At 48.6% G+C, this 18,885-nt stretch overlaps 1 protein-coding gene across 2 annotated transcripts in view; it reads right to left on the reverse strand.

Annotated features, from left to right (window-relative positions):
- Positions 1-18,885, reverse strand: part of HUWE1 (HECT, UBA and WWE domain containing E3 ubiquitin protein ligase 1) — a 1,800,886-nt gene that overhangs the window by 1,279,855 nt on the left and 502,146 nt on the right. For both annotated transcript variants that reach the window (XM_086940169.1, XM_086940170.1), the window contains one exon: positions 274-407. In XM_086940169.1, the coding sequence (XP_086796295.1) occupies positions 274-407 (134 nt within the window). The remainder of the gene's footprint in view (positions 1-273; positions 408-18,885) is intronic.

Below are 18,885 nucleotides of genomic sequence, written 5' to 3' on the forward strand. Positions count from 1 at the left end.
TGAACGTCTGTCAACAGTACTATTTTACTCAAAATTTCGAACTGTGCTTCACAGAACATGTTGGACAGTAAATTCTACGATCGCCTATCATTTGAGGGAGTGTAGTCAGAACAGGAGATTGGAAAAACTGAGCCAAATTCAAACCAACATGTGCAAAACCACTCATTCTGCAGATGCAGAATAGCTATGTAGGTCCTCAACCTAGAGAGGGACAGAGGAGGTTTGGGGATTGCCAGTAGTAGGGGAGAAAGGAATAAGGGTACTGTAACTTACCTGTTTGGCGTGCACAGTGAGAGCAAGACTGTGCTCTCCCACACAAGGGAGCAGTAGAGTTGACTCAGTTTGTTCAAAACATTAAGACCCAGCTGAGAACCCCATTGGTTAACAGAGATGGCCCGAATTTCACTCTAAAAAGAAGAGAAGACTTAATGGTCAACTTCATAAGCAGCAGTTTCACAAGATTAAACAGACTTCAAGGTAAGCAAAAATCCTGTAACTCAGTAAAGTATCCAAGATTGGCCCTTTTAATGTTTTATGCGTTTGTTAGCCAAAGTAGATTAACCCCTCCCATGCAAGCTCAGCTCGTCATGAGCCAAGGTTGCGCTGTGCTTCGTCATGACCAGACTGGCGCTCACGCGCGGGGATAATTTCCCCCCCCCCCCCCCCCCCCCCCCCCCGCTGTGCTGAGAGTTCTAAAGAAACTGCAGTGGTCGTGACTAGCTCAGCTCGTCATGAGCACAGCGCCACTGTGCTGCATGACGAGCCGAGCTCATCATGAGCACCGGGGCGCTGTGCGCTCCCCCGCCCCCCAGCACAGCGGGGGATTTACCCCCACGGCCAAAGGGTTAATCCTGATAGAAAAGAACAACCAGCTGCTCCAAAAAGCCAACACAGGAGAGCAGACTACAAAAACGTATTACAATCACATTCCATGTGCGTTTGAGATGCTACACGGATTGATCTTCAATAAACAGGTTACGTGGTAGTGTCTAAAGCAGCAGGTGACTGCTCTAATAGGACTTCGAGGATTCCTCTGAGCTATGTACCATTATTAAAATCAGCAGTTTGCTCATACCTTCTATTGAATTACCAGACCAGCAGCCCTAAAGAAAACTCAATGAAGCCAGTCCCTAAGTATTGAAAATGGCCACATAAACCACTCGAAAGAGAAACGTATAGTTTACCTGTCGGTTTAGTTTTGCAGCTTGAAGACTTTCTGGATTCACTATGCTGTGCATTATTTCACCTTCTAGAAGTTGGGTCCAGAATTGTAGTTTTTTTTACGTTTTTTCGTGGCCCAGGTGGGCATCGACATACCACCATTTGGGGTCCTTCGTGACGTCGACACTTCCGGCGAAAGCTCCCACTTTTGGTCGACTTCTTCGGATTCTTTTTTCTTTTCTTGTGTTAATCTGGTTTTCCTCTTAAATCTTAAGTCTTGTTCATCTTTAATCCCCTTCCTCATCTTTCTGGCGAAGGAGGGTGGGTTCGCTAGTGAATCCAGAAAGCCGTCAAGCTGCAAAACTACACCGACAGGTAACGAACAATACGTTTTGCAGCGTGAATCTTTATGGATTCACTATGCTATGCATAGACCTTGTAGCGGTTTGTCCTTATTGTGATGGCTGGGTGGAAGATGAGCACTGGTTACTGAAAATGTGTTGTAAGACCTTCTGTCCCACTTGCGCTTCTTTGTTCATTTCGATATCCACACAGTAGTGCTTAGTGAGCGTATGCACTGAAGACCATGTTGCAGCTTGGCAAATGTCTTGAGTTGGTGTGTTAGCTAGAAACACAATTGTAGCTCCTTTCTACCTTGTTGAGTGAGCATGAGCTGCTCCTTGTAACGGTTGCCCAGCTTGTTTGTGGTATAGTTGAATGGTTTGTGCAATCCATCATCCAATGGTATTCTTGGTGACAGGTCGTCCCAATAAACAGCTTGCGAAGGAAACAAAGTTGCTTTGTCTTTTTGCACTCCTTTGTCCTTTCTATGTAGTGCATCACCGCCCTTCTGGCGTCCAATGTGTGCAGTGCTCTCTCTATGCTAGTGGGTGATTTTGGAGAAAAAATAGGTATTTGGATTGCTTGGTTTATGTGGAACCAGGAAACCACCTTTGGTATGAAGTGAGCCTTGAGGTACCCCTCTACACAGGGCATGAACCTGCGAATGGAAAGGTGGAACAGATACTTGGAATGATCCCCCAGCCAGGAAGGATCGAATCCAGTCCAAAGCCTCATCTCGGACTCATATGTCCAGAGACATTGGAGAAGGATCGCATGGGACAACATTTCGAAAGCGGCGCTTAGATCCAACAGGACCAAGGCCGCGGAGTCGCCTTCATCCAACCGACTTCGAATAGTCTCCGTAACAGCGAGAAGAGCTGATTCAGTGCTGTGGCGGGGGCGAAACCCATGCTGGGAAGTGTCAAAGATGTTGTGCTCGTCTATATATCTAGACAGGATGGAACTTACATATGCCTCCACCACCTTCGCCATAAAAGAAAGTTGGGATATGGGGAGATTGTTACCAGGATAGTCTGGATCAAGTGAAAGCTTCTTTAATAGTGGAATGATTTTTGCGTGCTTCCACGCCCTAGGAACAGAGGCTGATTTCAGTGACAGATTATCCAGTTCGAGGACCACGGGGGCAATAGATTGGAGCTGGCGAAAATAAATTGCAGAATGAGAAAGAAAGCAACCTGGCTGCACTCCAATATGTGAGTTATTCAATGATACTCAAAATGAGAAATGTCATAAGTCTATTTTATCCGTTGCGTGCCACAAGGAAAAGGGTCCTGCAAACCCTTTGTCATAAATTCAGAAGAATACCAGACGTGAGTCAAAGTAGCCTTGTGCACAGCGTAGTCACTCGTGAGAGTGTAAATAAAGATACTTCAAAAGTTTTTTTAAGGTAGTTCATACAAATCTACACAAAATGTTGTGAAAATGATGCAATGCTGGAAGTAAACCAAATGAAGCGTAAGTTGTAGTTCATTATCATCATTGTATTGAAATCATGATGGAAAACTCATTGTGTCCAAAAATAATGTTGAAATTCACAAAATTCAGGACGAATTGCCACATTCTTCAATTTCCATGAAAAAACAAATCCCAATGCATTTCGGGCTTATGGCAAAAGCCCTTCATCAGGGGATCTAGAAAGATAACATACATAATGTTTTTAAACCTAAATTAGTTAGAACGTCAAGCATCATATGTATTCTCAAATCAGAAGATGAGGAAGATCATGCGAGCATGCTGAGAAAAGTTCCACTCAATGCAAAACGAGACCAGTAGTTCCCAATGCCAAAGCGAGACGTGGATACCAAATAGTGACATCAAAGTGAATGTAGTGCGAACCTAAATTAACATCGTGCCGTAATGTAAACAACATGAACGTGAACCGACAAGACTGTGCAAGTTGACCAGTTGAAGTGAACGCGGCACTTTGACGTGAACATGCTTACCCGAGAAATAAAAATAAAAAGCATGCTGGTGATTGTGGACAAACGTAGTTACCGTGCAAAATAGTACATTTAAAACGTAGCGCGAGAACGCTTACTGATTAGCTCCAGTGTTCGAGGTTAAACCAAAATAGTCTTCGAACGCTGTAAAAAATGCGGAAAGAAGGGAATTACGCTAGTGTAAAGAATGAAGCTCCGTAAAAAAGAAAAAAGTGCGCGTTTCTTACCGAAAGGTGAAGTTTCAGTGCACGTAGTGTCTATACCCGGTGCATTCGACGGAGTGAGTGTCGGCGTCAGCCCGGCGCCCAAAATATACGTCAGTGTGAGAGACAGGAGAACTAGAGATAGAAAGCAGACAATCGTGGAAACGTTAGTAATGTAATGATATAGAGCCCATGTTGTGCAAAAAGTGCCCGAAAAAGGTCCATCAAGGCAACTAATCAAAGCATAGGGGATGAAGCAACATAATACACATGTCTCATGACTTAAGACATGCCAACAACAAAATGCAACATATACACAGTACAATAAAAAATGTAGAAATACATGTCAAGCACGCAAAAAGTACAAATTACAGGAAGCAAGCCAATTCAAATCTTAAACACTCAACCCACTCCCCAGGTCAGGTACAAAGGCTTGATAACATGCATGAATTGTTCTAACTGTAGCAACATGGTTAAAGGCAATAGTATCCACCATCCCAGGTCTGGGAAACTGATTCACCTCAGATTTAATGCAACGTGCAACAGTCATCATCTTGTGTATTTTATCAAGTGCCCATGCGGCCTCTTCTACATTGGCAAGACTGAGACCCCTACGGGTGAGGATTAACGAACACAAAAGTAGAATTAGAACTCAAACTACCAGCTCCCCTATTGCAGAACATTGGCGTGATTCCAAACATAACATTGCACAATTGAGATGTGGGGTTCTTGAAGTTGTGGATTTACGCCCAGATAGAAACTGTAACAAACATCTATCTCAACGTGAGACTTACTGGATAGGGTTCATGCAGACTCTGACCCCCCTGGGTCTTAATGACAAATTTGAATTGGCTTGCTTCCTGTAATTTGTACTTTTTGCGTGCTTGACATGTATTTCTACATTTTTTATTGTACTGTGTATATATGTTGCATTTTGTTGTTGGCATGTCTTAAGTCATGAGACATGTGTATTATGTTGCTTCATCCCCTATGCTTTGATTAGTTGCCTTGATGGACCTTTTTCGGGCACTTTTTGCACAACATGGGCTCTATATCATTACATTACTAACGTTTCCACGATTGTCTGCTTTCTATCTCTAGTTCTCCTGTCTCTCACACTGACGTATATTTTGGGCGCCGGGCTGACGCCGACACTCACTCCGTCGAATGCACCGGGTATAGACACTACGTGCACTGAAACTTCACCTTTCGGTAAGAAACGCGCACTTTTTTCTTTTTTACGGAGCTTCATTCTTTACACTAGCGTAATTCCCTTCTTTCCGCATTTTTTACAGCGTTCGAAGACTGTTTTGGTTTAACCTCGAACACTGGAGCTAATCAGTAAGCGTTCTCGCGCTACGTTTTAAATGTACTATTTTGCACGGTAACTACGTTTGTCCACAATCACCAGCATGCTTTTTATTTTTATTTCTCGGGTAAGCATGTTCACGTCTTAAAGTGCCGCGTTCACTTCAACTGGTCAACTTGCACAGTCTTGTCGGTTCACGTTCATGTTGTTTACATTACGGCACAATGTTAATTTAGGTTCGCACTACATTCACTTTGATGTCACTATTTGGTATCCACGTCTCGCTTTGGCATTGGGAACTACTGGTCTCGTTTTGCATTGAGTGGAACTTTTCTCAGCATGCTCGCATGATCTTCCTCATCTTCTGATTTGAGAATACATATGATGCTTGACGTTCTAACTAATTTAGGTTTAAAAACATTATGTATGTTATCTTTCTAGATCCCCTGATGAAGGGCTTTTGCCATAAGCCCGAAATGCATTGGGATTTGTTTTTTCATGGAAATTGAAGAATGTGGCAATTCGTCCTGAATTTTGTGAATTTCAACATTATTTTTGGACACAATGAGTTTTCCATCATGATTTCAATACAATGATGATAATGAACTACAACTTACGCTTCATTTGGTTTACTTCCAGCATTGCATCATTTTCACAACATTTTGTGTAGATTTGTATGAACTACCTTAAAAAAACTTTTGAAGTATCTTTATTTACACTCACGAGTGACTACGTTGTGCACAAGGCTACTTTGACTCACGTCTGGTATTCTTCTGAAAATAAATTGCAGCCATTGAATCCGCTGGCGAACCAGACTTTATTTTTGCACTTAAAATCTCGAACTCCTGGGGCGACAGCAATGGAAAAAATGTCAGGCCCTTATTCAGCCTAGTATCCGACCCTGCCAGCACAAAGTCCTCACTAGGGGGATTCCCTGCAGAGAGGCCCTGATAGATCAACTCCACTTTCTTCACAAAGTGGAGTGCTAAAACCTCACATTGATGATTTGAAGCCACGGGGGAGATGTTAGGCATACCTGCGCTATTCATGTTTTTAAGCAACAAGAAGATGGTCTTGGTCGGGTTAGAGCTGGTCAGGATTTTATTAGCCACAAACTCTGCCCGCGTTTTGCGGAAGAGCTTGTGGTAATCTTTAACTGCCTCTCGATATACTACTTTGGCAGACGGCTCATAGGAGCGGCGCCAGGCACGTTCCAACTCCTTGCACCCCTTCTTTGCCTGCGTTAGTAGATCTGTAAACCAAGGATTAGATGGCCCACGTCTCTTACCTCCCCGTTTAGCAGGAATGCAACTATCCAGGCCAGCTACCAGCCAGTCTTGAAAGCACTCTTGTGCCTCCTCGATATCAGCAGGGAGCCGAGGTCTATGCTCTGCCTACCGAGTGGTAAGAGACGCCTGGTCAAGCTTATGCCAGGGCCGCTTGGCCACGACTACGGCATAAACCACTTCCGCTCTGCCCTGCCACCCCAGAGAGAATGGAAGAACAGAGTGGTCAGTCCAAGTCAGCGGAACCGGGGGGGGAAGAGTTTTATAAGCATTCTAGGTTGGAAAACATGGGATCAAGTAGGTGCCCGCCACATGTGTGCCCTCCAAGACCAGTTGGGGCAACTGAAAAGCTTCTAAGTCCACCAAGAAGTTTGAAATCTCAGCCTTTCCTTCCAGCTCGAGATGGAGATTAAGATCTCCCAAAAGAGTAAAGTTGGCTACTTTACTAGCAATTGATCCGATTTTGTTCACTAGGTCCTCACGGAAATTCCCGGAAGGCCCCGGGGGTCTGTAAATTAAAAGACCAGACATAGTCAGATGGCAATTAAGGCACAAGTTACTACTTGTGTAACAATATATCTGTAAGAGACAGTTACCGATAGATTCCTTACCTTAGAATATCCCCAAGCGTTAGACTGGATCTGGAAATTTTTGCGTAGCAGTACGCTTGCGCGTCGGTAGGCATCGTCTGCGGGTCCGTCCGTTGGCGTCGTGGGTGTTGTGATGATGTCGGAGAACTTAAGACGCCGCCTCCGCGGGCTGACTTCAGCTCTTAGAGACAGCTTTTCTGCGCCAAAAACGCAGAGCCATGTCAAAAACCAACACTGGTGCCATTGAAACTAGGGCCCTGAAAGGGTATGACCTTAACCCTAGATATTGGTTCGCAGAACGGGGAGGATGAGTGGGTCGGTAAGGAATCCAATACTAACTGTCTCTTAAAGATATATTGTTACACAAGTAGTAACTTGTGCATCTGTAAGAGACACAGTGAAAGATTCCTTACCTTAGAATAGATACCCCAGCAATACCAACCCCGGTGGTGGGTCTGCGAACCAATAATCACACCAGAAAGTCCTGGAAGACGGAACAGCCAAAGAAGCCATCCCTCCTGGCTTGGCAGTAGTGTCTTGCGAACGTGTGCAGCGAGGCCCACGTAGCTGCCTGACAAATGTCCTGCAAGGGGACTCCTCGGCCCAGGGCAGTAGCAGTCGCCGTGGCCCGAGTGGAATGGGCCCTCAGCCCAACAGGAGGTTCCTTTTTAGCCAAAGAGTAGCAGACGTTGATGCACAACACTACCCACCGAGAGAAGGTCCGTTTGTGCACCGCCCGTCCTTTCTTAGCGCCATTGTAACCAACAAAGAGTTGGTCATCCACCCGGAACTGTATGATCCAGATAGTACGAGCGCACGTTTTGGGTCCAGACGGTGGAGCCTCTCTTCCTCTTTCGTGGGATGCAAGGCTGAGACTACCTTGGGCATGAAAGAGGGTCTTGTCCGCAACACAACCGTGTCCAGATGGACAGAAAGGAAAAGAGGTTCAGAGGAAAGAGCCTGGAGCTCACTCACTCTCCTGGCAGAGGTGATCATACACTCCACTTCCACCCGCACTCTCCGCCTGCCACGAATCCCCGCCTCTACGCCTCCAACCTCCTCCGTACTTCATCCACTCCCATCGCCCCCTTACCCTCTCTCCTCCCTAACACCAACCCGTACGACGACAACACGGAGCCCTGCATGAACACTAACCCTCCCACCCGCTAAGTCCCAGGTCAGACACCCAACCATGACTTCAAACCCCCAGCACTAATACTTACCCCACGCTAGAAAAGATTATGTCCTTCCTCCTACAACTCAAAGAAGAAATTCACACCATCAAGGAAGACATGCACACCATCAAAGAGCTGCCCACCACACCCCCTAGACTCGCCTCACTCACCACCACCCCCCCTCTCAACCTGCTCCCCTCCCGTCCCGACGACGCTCCTAAGCCACGTCCCTCACACCGGACCGCGATCCATGCCCACAATCGCAACAAGCACACCCGCCGCACTCACTGGACCGCGATCCCCGCCCACAATCGCAACAACCGCCCCCTTTGTACATGCAACCCTCTCTCGGACCTCGACACTCTCCCTCCTCCGCTCCTACGACCCAGCTCCCCTAAACCTCACATCCGCCTCGCACCTCCCCATCTCCACAATACACTCAAATCCCCGTAGATCCTCCACTCTTAACAGAATATCCGTCCCGAATAACCTTAGAAAAGTCCCCCTCTCTCTAGTACCCTCTTCCTCTCCCGACACACCCCGTCTCAAATGCACTCTCCTAAACTGCAGATCGGTGTCTAAACACTCCTCCGCCATCGCTGATCTCATCCTAAGATTGGACCTTGACCTAATCATCCTGACTGAAACATGGCTAACCGAATCCTCTACACCTATAATGGACATTCTGGTCCCCCCTAACTACCACATCATTAGGCTTGACAGGTCTGGCAAGATAGGTGGCGGAATCGCATGCATTTACAGGAACAGCCTTTCTGTTCTGAAAGTTTCCGTGCCCTCCCTACCCTCTCCAACTTCCTACGAATACATCTGCCTTGATATCATCAGTGATGGCAAACCGATATGCTCTCTCCATGGCATTTACCACCCTCCCAGAGACCACCTCATCTTCGCCCAACAAATGATGGACTTGATTTCAACCAACGCAGGACGACAGCTCAACCAAATATACCTGGGTGACTTCAACCTCCATTGGAACGATCTTAATGATGCGGTGGTAAATAGTCTTAAAAGCTTCCTCAGCGCCCTGAACCTCACACAATTATGCAACAGCCCGACCGACGAGAAAGGCTCTATCCTCGACCTTATCATCGCCAAAGAGGGCGCTACTCAACTTGAGTCTATTCAACCCTGTGACTGGTCAGACCATCATATCGTCACATTTCACATCAATGAAAAAGTCAAACTCAATTCGGTTCAACCCTCCAGACCTAAAGTCTGGAAAAGAGACCTGAAAAAACTCGACCCATTCTCCATACCCCCGAACAGTCGCGACCTCCTACTCCCGCCTACGGGCGTTACAGATGTCCAATCCCTGACTGACCACTACCTTAACACCGTGACCTCAATAATTAATGAGGCTGCTCCCATGCAGCTAAAAAGAGTCTCCGCTAAAATCTCCAACCCATGGTACGACGGGAGTCTCAATGAAGATAGACGAGCCATGAGATTGGCAGAGCGCACCTGGAGGGCAGCAACCTCTGCACTACACCTGAAAACCCTGAAGAAAAAGAGAAACGCCTACTTCAGGAAAATAAAGCGCTCAAAAGCAAACTTCTTCAGCCTCCAGTTCGACCAAGCAAAAAAATCGCCCTAGAAAACTGTTTGAGTTAATCAGAACACAAGCCAAGGAACAACCCCAACCACTCAGTACTTTGGACGAAGCACCCTCCTGTGAAGACTTCGCCACTTTCTTTACCCAAAAAACTGACAACATAAAGAATGATCTCCGCGCTGACGCAAGACTCCACAAAAACACTCAACTGCATAACACCCACCGAACCTAAAAACAATGCAACATGGTCAACCTTTGAAACCTACTACGAAGAAGAAATAAGCAAACTGCTCAGCACCTTGAAACCTTCCAATCACCTCACGGATCCCCTCCATGCTAACGCTGTCAAAGTTTTCACTCCACTGCTCCTTCCTCTCTGGACTAAAATCATCAACAGCTTGCTCCAAGAAGGAACCATCCCTGACTCCCTCAAAGTTGGACAAGTCACACCTTTGCTAAAGAAACCTACTGCCGACCCATCCGACCTAAACAACTACCGTCCCATTACCAATATTCCCACTCCCGCCAAATTATTGGAAAAATGCGCTCAACTACAACTGACTAAACATATCGATCTGTTTGATCTCCTCAACCCGCATCAATCAGGCTTCCGAGCAGGACACCGCACTGAAACTGCTATGACTCACATAATTGACGACGCCCTTCAAATCCTAGATCAAGGGGATACCTGCCTCCTCATCCTGCTTGATCCCTCTTCAGCATTCGACACTGTCAAACATGAAAAGTTACTCGATCTTTTGAGCACAAGAATGGGTCTTTCTGGGACTGTTCTCAAGTGGTTCACCTCCTTTCTACACAACAGGTCGCAGAAATTCAAGAGTAACAACCTGATGTCCTCTCCAATACCTGTGTCGTTAGGCGTCCCCCAAGGATCTTCCCTATCACCAACCTTGTTCAACCTAGTTATGGAACCCCTCACCACCTTGCTTCAAGCATCCAATGTACTTTTTCACATGTACGCAGATGACACTCAACTATATCTCAAATTACAATCCCCCAATGACATTTTAATACTGAATTCAACGATCAGAAGCACCCAATCCTGGCTTGCTGATAATCATCTCAAACTCAATGCTCTGAAAACAGAATTCCTGCTGATCACACCTCCCGCGAAGATCCCCACTACGCAAACCTGGCTTAAACAGTTAACTGCACTCAATGTCCAACCCATCATAGTGGGCTCAGCGAAATCTTTAGGCATAACCCTCGACTCCAACCTTAACATGCAGCATCATATCAGCAAGGCTACTAAGGCAGCGAACTTCCAAATCAACACACTGAGGAAACTTAAACCCTTCCTACCAGCCAAAGACTTCCAAACTGCAGTACAAGCTCTAGTAATCCCGCGAATTGAATACGGCAGCACTGCCCTCTGCAGTCTCCCGTTAACCAGCACGGCACCCCTAAGAGCCTCTCTAAACGCTGCAGCCACTCATCACTGGATCAAAAAAACATTTGCACATCACCCCTGATCTAAAAACACTGGACTAGCTGCCTTTTGAAGCCAGAATACATTTGAAAATCGCCTGCATGACACACAAGGCTCTACATCTGAGCTCTCCCAGATACCTCACTCAGAAGCTGTCAATCTCTGGCGGCTCTAGAAACACTAGAGGCACAAACAATCTTCTGCTAAAACCTAGAAGATTCCGGAAGGTAAAAACCTATAAACGCTCTCTCTCAGGAATGGCACCCAGGATCTGGAACTCACTCCCTCCTGAAACCAGGCTCATCTCCTCCTTCACACTTAAGAAAGAAGTTAAAGCTATTTTTATGGCCAAATACACTTGACCTATTAGCGTGGATCTGGAAAGACTTTACACCGACCTGTATTACTTTGCTCGAACTCTATGACTATGTATTTCACCTGTATTATTGTCGCTACTGACTATCTATGCACACATTTAACTCTCTGTTCGAACTCTATGACTATGCATTTCACCTGTATTATTGACGCTACTGATTATCTTTGCACACATTTAACTGTTATATTTGTATTATTGATGTGCTGTACTACTTATGTGTAACCCCACTCTCTTGCTGGCATTCACGGCCTTGTAAAGCGCTCTGATATCTGCAAAGATCCTGTTCACGCTATATAAAACTTTCAAAATAAATAAATAAATAAATAAATAAATAAATAAATAAACCAGGAAAGCAGTCTTCAGAGTAAGAAGGCGGAGAGGACAGTTGTGAAGTGGCTCAAAGGGAGCGCACATCAGATAAGTAAGAACCAGGTTCAAGTCCCACTGAGGCATCACGAAGGGAACAGGTGGAAACGTGTGCGTGATGCCTTTCAGAAAACGATTTACAATAGGGGACTTGAACAAAGATGGCTGATCAGGCAGCCTTAGAAATGCTGAAAGGGCAGAAAGGTAGCCCTTGATAGTGCCCAGAGCAGAGCCCTGCTGGGCAAGAGAAAGTAAGAAGAACCTCAGAAAGAGGGGCAGAGAGGATCCACAGCCTTTGCTGTGCACCAAGCCACAAATCTGTTCCACCTGCATGGGTATACTGACTTTGTGGAGGGACGCCTGGCTGCCAGAATGATAATACAGACTTCAGGAGGCAGGTCAAATGGCCTCAACTGTCACCGCTCAATCTCCAAGCATGGAGGTGGAGACTGGACAGGTTCGGGTGGAGGACCGTCCCCTGCTGCTGCGAAAGAAGGTCCTCCTGAAGAGGCAGACGAACCGGGGGATCGACTGACATACTGAGTAGCTCAGGATACTAGTACCTTCGTGCCCAGTCCGGAGCCACAAGGATGACTTGGGCCCGGTCGCGTTTGATCTTCTTCAGCACTCTGGGCAGAAGTGGTATAGGCGGAAAGGCGAACAGACCGCAACTCCACTTGCGACGAAAAGCGCCTCCGAGCGAGTGCAGGCTTGGAAATTCCAATGCGCAGAACTGATGACATTGCGCGTTCTCTTCTGTGGCGAATAGATCTAACCAAGACTCTTCCCACTGTAGAAAGACCTTGCGCCACGTCAGAGTTCAGACACCATTTGTGATCCATCATGCACCGTCTGCTGAGTTAGTTCACCCTGGCGTTCAGAGAACCTGCCAGGTGTTGAACCACCAGGGTCACACCCTGATGTCCCAGTCACTGCCAAAGGCGCAGAGCCTCCTGGCAAAGGGTCCACGACCCTACCCCGCCCGGTTTGTTGCAGTACCACATGGCGGTGGTGTTGTCCGTGAACACCTGCACTACACTCTCCAGGACAGAGGGGAGGAATGCCTTCAGGGCAAGACGAATCGCCCGCAGCTCCAAAAGGTTGATATGGAGCCGGGACTCTGCCGGAGACCAGAGGACTCTGATTTCTGACTCTCCCATGTGGCCTTCCCAGCCCTGGATGGACGCGTCCGTCACAACTACGTGCTCCGGTTGGGGAAGGGAGAGGGTTCTGCCGCTGACCCAATCGCGGTCCGCGACCCACCACTGCAGCTGTCTTGCAGTGCCCTCCGCGATCAGGACATGGTCGGACAGGTTGCCCTGATCTTGGGCCCACTGAAACTTTAGGTCCCACTGCAGAGCCCGCATCCGCCAACTGGCGTGATGCACCAGAAGGATGCAGGAAGCCATCAGCCCCAGAAACCTGACCGAGACTCGGGATAAAGGCTGAAAGATCGGAATCAGAACCTGAATATCCCGAACCTGCTGCTCGGGGGGAAAAACCCGAAACTGCGCCGAGTCGAGAATCGCTCCGATAAAGGGACAAAGGTGTGACTTCGGCACGTTGATGGAGAACCTCAGCAGGTGCAGGAGATTCGCCGTCGTCTGGAGGTGGCTGACAACTGTCTGGGGCGAGCCCGCCTTCAACAACCAGTCGTTGAGGTAGGGGAAGACTGAAACCCCTAACCTGCGCAGATGAGCTGCGACCACCGCCATCACTTTCGTGAACACCCGTGGGGCGCTGGTAAGGCCGAAGGGGAGCACGGTAAACTGAAAGTGCTTGCGGCCAACCGTGAACCACCGGTGGGCCAGCAGGACGGGGATGTGGAAATAGGCGTCCTGCAAGTCCAACGCTACCATCCAGTCTCCTGGGTCCAGGGCAGCTAAGACCTGAGCCAGTGTCAGCATTTTGAACTTCTCCTTCCGGAGGAAGCCGTTGACGTGCCGTAGGTCCAAGATAGGGCGTAGGCCCCCTTTGCCCTTCTTGGGTACCAGAAAGTAGTGGGAGTAGCAACCACACCCTACTTCTGGCCCAGGAATGCACTTTATGGCCCCTTGGCCAAGAGGGCCGTAACTTCCGACTGCAGAAGCTGCATATGATCCCCCGATACGCGGTGGTATTGCGGTGGCATGGCTGGAGGGGTCGTCTCGAAGGGGAGGGAGTAGCCCCTTCGGACGATTTGCAGCACCCACCTGTCCGACGTGAGTGCGCCAGTGGGAGTGGTGATGGCAAACCCTGCCCCCCACTGGCGTCACATGGGCCCGAAAGCACGGACTAGGAAGGTTTTGAGGCGGATGCTGCGGGGGAAGGTGTGGACTGGCCTCGCCGTTGTCCCCGACTGCCTCCACAGCGGTTTCCACGGCCGCCACCGCGTTGGATGTTTGTCTGTAGTGCGTGTCTGGCATCACGTGTGGGGGCGCCCCTTCCTTGGCCACAAAAGGAGCAACAGGCACCCGTTTGCTGGCGCGGGGCCGAGAGGCCCAAGGACTTGGCCGTAGCCCTGTAGTCCTTAAAACGCTCAAGCGCATGGTCTGCCTTGTCGCCAAAGAGGCGACTGCCATAAAACGGCATGTCCATGAGTGTATTCTGGACATCCGCTGAAAAGTTGGCGGACCTCAACCAGGCGTGGCGACGAATCGCCACCGTTGTTGCCATCGCTCTGCCCAGTGAGTCGGTGGTATTTATTTATTTAGAAAGTTTTATATAGCGCGAACAAGATCTTTGCAGATATCAGAGCGCTTTACAGACGAAGGGTACAACATGTGAGTAAATAACAATTGGGGTGGGGAGGGTAAATGCAGGAGCGTAGTCCGATCGATACATCAATGGTGATACAGATAAAAATAGGTGGTAGCGTAAACAATCAGGTAAGTCAGTAACACAATTCATACAAAATTGCAAAAAGATCAGTAGAACAGGATGGTTCAGCAATAGTAAAAATCTTCCCTAGTGATTATTCAAGTGTATTTAGCCATGAGGATAGCCTTTACTTCTTTCTTAAGTATGGTGGAGGAGATGAGCCTGGTTTCAAGGGAAAGCGAGTTCCAGATCCTGGGTGCCATTCCTGAGAAGGAGCGTTTATATGTTTTTTCCTTACGGAATTTTTGGGGCTTTAGCAAAAGATAGTTTGTGCCTCTCGTGTTTCTGGAGCCTCCAGAAATAGTCAGCTTCTGAGCATTTTCATGCAGGCGATTTTCAAGTGCATTCTGGCTTCAAAAGGCAGCCAGTTCAGCAATTTTAGGTCAGGGGAAATGTGTGAGTGTTTTTTGATCCAGTGATGAGTCTCGCTGCTGCGTTTAGAGAAGCTCTTATGGGTGCCGTAGTAGTTAGGGGGAGACCGCAGAGGGCGATGTTGCCGTAATCTATTCGAGGGATGACTAGTGCTTGAACCGCAGTTTGGAAATCTTTGGCTGGAAGGAAGGGTTTGAGTTTCCTTAGGGTATTGATCTGATAGTTCGCACCCTTAGTTGCTTTTTTGATGTGTTCCTGCATGTTGAGGTTGGTGTCAAGTGTTATGCCTAAAGATTTTGCTGAGTCCACGATGGTGGGCTGAACACTGAGTGCCGTTAGGTGTTTAAGCCAAATTTGAGGGGTAGTGATCTTCGCGGGAGGTGAGATCAAAAGGAACTCTGTTTTAAGAGCATTGAGTTTGAGATGATTAGCAGCCAGCCAGGATTGGGTGCTTCTGATCGTAGAATTCAAGAGCATAATTTCTTTGGGTGATTGTAATTTGAGATACAGTTGGGTGTCATCGGCGTACATGTGGAAGCGAACATAGGATGTTTCTAGCAAGGTGGTGAGAGGCTCCATAATTAGCTTAAACAAAGTTGGGGAAAGGGAGGATCCTTGTGGGACGCCTAGCGATACAGGTATTGGCGAAGACATCAAGTTGTTACTCTTGAATTTCTGCGATCTGTTGTGTAGAAAGGACGTGAACCATTTGAGCACAGTTCCAGATAGACCCATTCATGTGTTTAATAGTTCAAGTAAATTCTCATGTTTGACGGTGTCGAATGCAGAAGAGAGATCAAGAAGGATGAGGAGGCAGGTATCATTTTGATCTAGGATTTGAAGGGCGTCGTCAATTATGTGAGTCATAGCAGTTTCTGTACTGTGATCTGCTCTGAAGCCTGATTGATGAGGGTTGAGTAGATCAAACTGATTAATGTGTTTAGTCAATTGTACTTGTGCGAATTTTTCTAACAGTTTGGCTAGAGTCGGAATATTGGTAATGGGACGGTAATTATTTAGATCAGAGGGGTCGGCTGTAGGTTTCTTTAGTAGAGGTGTGACTTGTCCAACTTTAAGGGCGTCGGGGATGGTCCCTTGTTGAAGTGAGCTGTTAATAATTTTATTCCAGAGTGGGAGGAGCGACGGGGTAAGGTCTTTGACAGCGTTAGCAGGAAGGGGGTCCGTGAGGTGATTGGCTGGTGATTGGCTGGTATCCAGCCCACACTGGATGGAAAAACGTGCAGAATCTCGACCCTCCGCAAGGGCTTGGGCGAATTTAGCCTTGACCTCCGCTGGGCATTGTGGCAGCACATCCGCAACCGTGTCCCACAGGGAGTGGGTGTAGCGGCCCAAGAGGCATGCGGTGTTGGAAGACCGCAGTCCCAGACTAAGGGAGGAGAATATTTTCTTTCCGTAATTCTCATACCTCTTGGATTCCTGATCAGGCGGCGCTGACGGAAATGCGGTCTGGGAGTTCGAGGCCTGGATGACCAGGCTCTCGGGGGTGGGGTGGGTGGACAGGAAACATGGGGGGGCCAGGCGGTGGCGTCTGGCCACGTTCCTATGTACAGGCTGGCCTGTAGCGGGCCTGGACCAAGTGCCCAAAAGAAAATCAGTCACGGCCTCATTAAACTGCATCAAAGGCTCAGCCGCGCTTGACTGCGGTTTAAGGACCTCAGTGAGGAGGTTATTCCTCACGGCCGCGACAGCGAGTTCAAGGCCCAAGGCCTTTGCCGCCCGCATCAACACCACACTGAAGGTTGCCCCCTCCTCCGAAGCCACGGTAGGAGGTGAGACAAAACCAGTGTCTGGGGAAGTGTCCAGACCACTGACATCCCCAAGTCCCCCTGTCCAGTCCTCCTGGGACTGACACTCATGTGTCAGAGGGTCCTCAGACCCCTTCCAATACTCATCACCCACCCCCTGATAGTCAGGGTTGTCAAATGATGGGGCCGGTTCATTGAAGTAAAACTCCCTGTTAGAACTGGGGGTCTCTAGTTGGCAGAGGTAAGTACCTTAGACCAAGTAGGGACCCTTGCTTCAAGTCAGAGTGAAGGAATAACCCTCTGAAATAACCCCTGCTCACCCTCTAGGTAGCATGGCGCGAGCAGTCTAGGCTAAACAGAGGCAATGTGGATAACATTTGCACTTAACACAACAATAATCCCCAATCCACCACAAACTGAGACCACACAGGTAAGTATATTTTATAAAAATATATAACTTTATCTAGTTTCAGCAAGGTAAATCAAGCAGTTGCACGATTATTACTTCATTATAAAAACGTAGCACTTCTTCTCAATGGTTGCACTCAATTCTTAATGGTTGCATGTATGTAGGAAGTTCTTATTAAAAAGAAAATAGTCTCTAGTCTCTTATCTTAGTATTAAAAATAATGCCTCGAATTGATCTCACATCAGCTCTTTAAAAAGGAGCTAAATCAAGCAATGCCAAAAGATACCACTGATCCTATCAATAATTATCAGGCCGCTAAGTACTGTATCCCAAGCGCGAGATGCGCGCCTCGCCAGAGCCGCTGGGGACTCCTTTTTGTCACTCCGGATGTCCTCGCGCCTCAGGCGCACCGCGCCGAGCTGAGCACACTCTCTCTCAGCCCCCGGCCGGTCCCTTCTGCTCTCCCGCCCGCTCTCGACCATCCAACGAGCGGCGGGGGAGTTAGCTCTGCACACCTCGGGGGACGACCGGCCAGGGACGCTGGGCACTCACTTGGATTCCCTCGGCGGGGACGGGTCGCACGGCTGTCGGCTCCTCGCCGGGGAAAGGGGCACTCCTTCGATCGCGGCTCTCGGCGGCTCCTTCACAGGTCCCGATGTCGGGGACCAATCCGGTCGCGGCGTTGGCCGAGCCTCCAGCAGCACCCGGGAGTCGGCCAATGGCAGTGCAGCTCCCGGGGCAGGCCAGCAATGACGCTCTGCTCCTTCGGCCAATCACGGCCCACCACCACTGATGACGCTGCGCCGCACGGGCCTATCCCGTCGCGGCGTTAGTGAGGGGGCTCGGCTCCCTCGACCAATGGGAGCGCAGCGGCTTCGTTCTTCGCCGCTTCAGCTCCCCAACGATCGGCAATCTTCTGGGGGTATTCCTGGCCCTGGGCCGCGATGGTGATTTGGCGGCAAAGGGTTTTTGAGGGCGCAGGTCACGAATAGACCCCCCTCTCGGCCTCACAACCACTTGGGAGCGGATTTCAAGAGGGGAGGCACCACAGGCCTCCGACCCTCGCTGGGAATGTGCCGATGAGCACACCGATCCCTTCCTCGCGCTCCTCAGTCGAGTACAACACGTCCCAGGTCACCACAGCACGATCTGGCAGCTGCTTTTGGCAAAGTTTAGGAACCTTTAACCCTGGGTTCCCAATAGGAGGCCAGCTCTTCTCAGGACCTTGGAGATTCAAGTTGCAGACACAGCACACTGCAAAGTCTTGGCAGTTTCAAGCAGGCAGGGTCCCAGCACACAGCGAAGTCCCTTTCTCCTCCTCAGCTTCCAGTTAATCAGCAGAACAGGTAAGCCCTTAGAGCACACAGCAAGGCAATCTTCCTTCAGTTCTCCAGCAGTCGTCCTTCCAGCCGAGGTTCCTTCTTGCTTGTAGGATCTTAGAATCTACCCTTCTGTAGTCATGGGTCCTTCCCTTATACCCCAAAAAGTCTTTAAAGTCCTTTGAAGTCTTTGTGCAAGGGGGCCCTGAGCACTGGAATGTTTCTGGTGTTCTTCTTCCTGTCCGCTTCAGGGCCAGAGGTGACATTGGGCCGGCAGGGGAGTTAGCCAGCACAGTGGTCAGGCAGACACAGCCCGGCACTATCAGGCGCTTCTTCCTCCCCCTTCCCTGGCAACAGATGTTGCCTTT

This window comes from Lissotriton vulgaris, chromosome 10 (genome assembly GCF_964263255.1).
Source record: "Lissotriton vulgaris chromosome 10, aLisVul1.2, whole genome shotgun sequence".
NCBI classification, from domain to species: Eukaryota; Metazoa; Chordata; class Amphibia; order Caudata; family Salamandridae; genus Lissotriton; species Lissotriton vulgaris.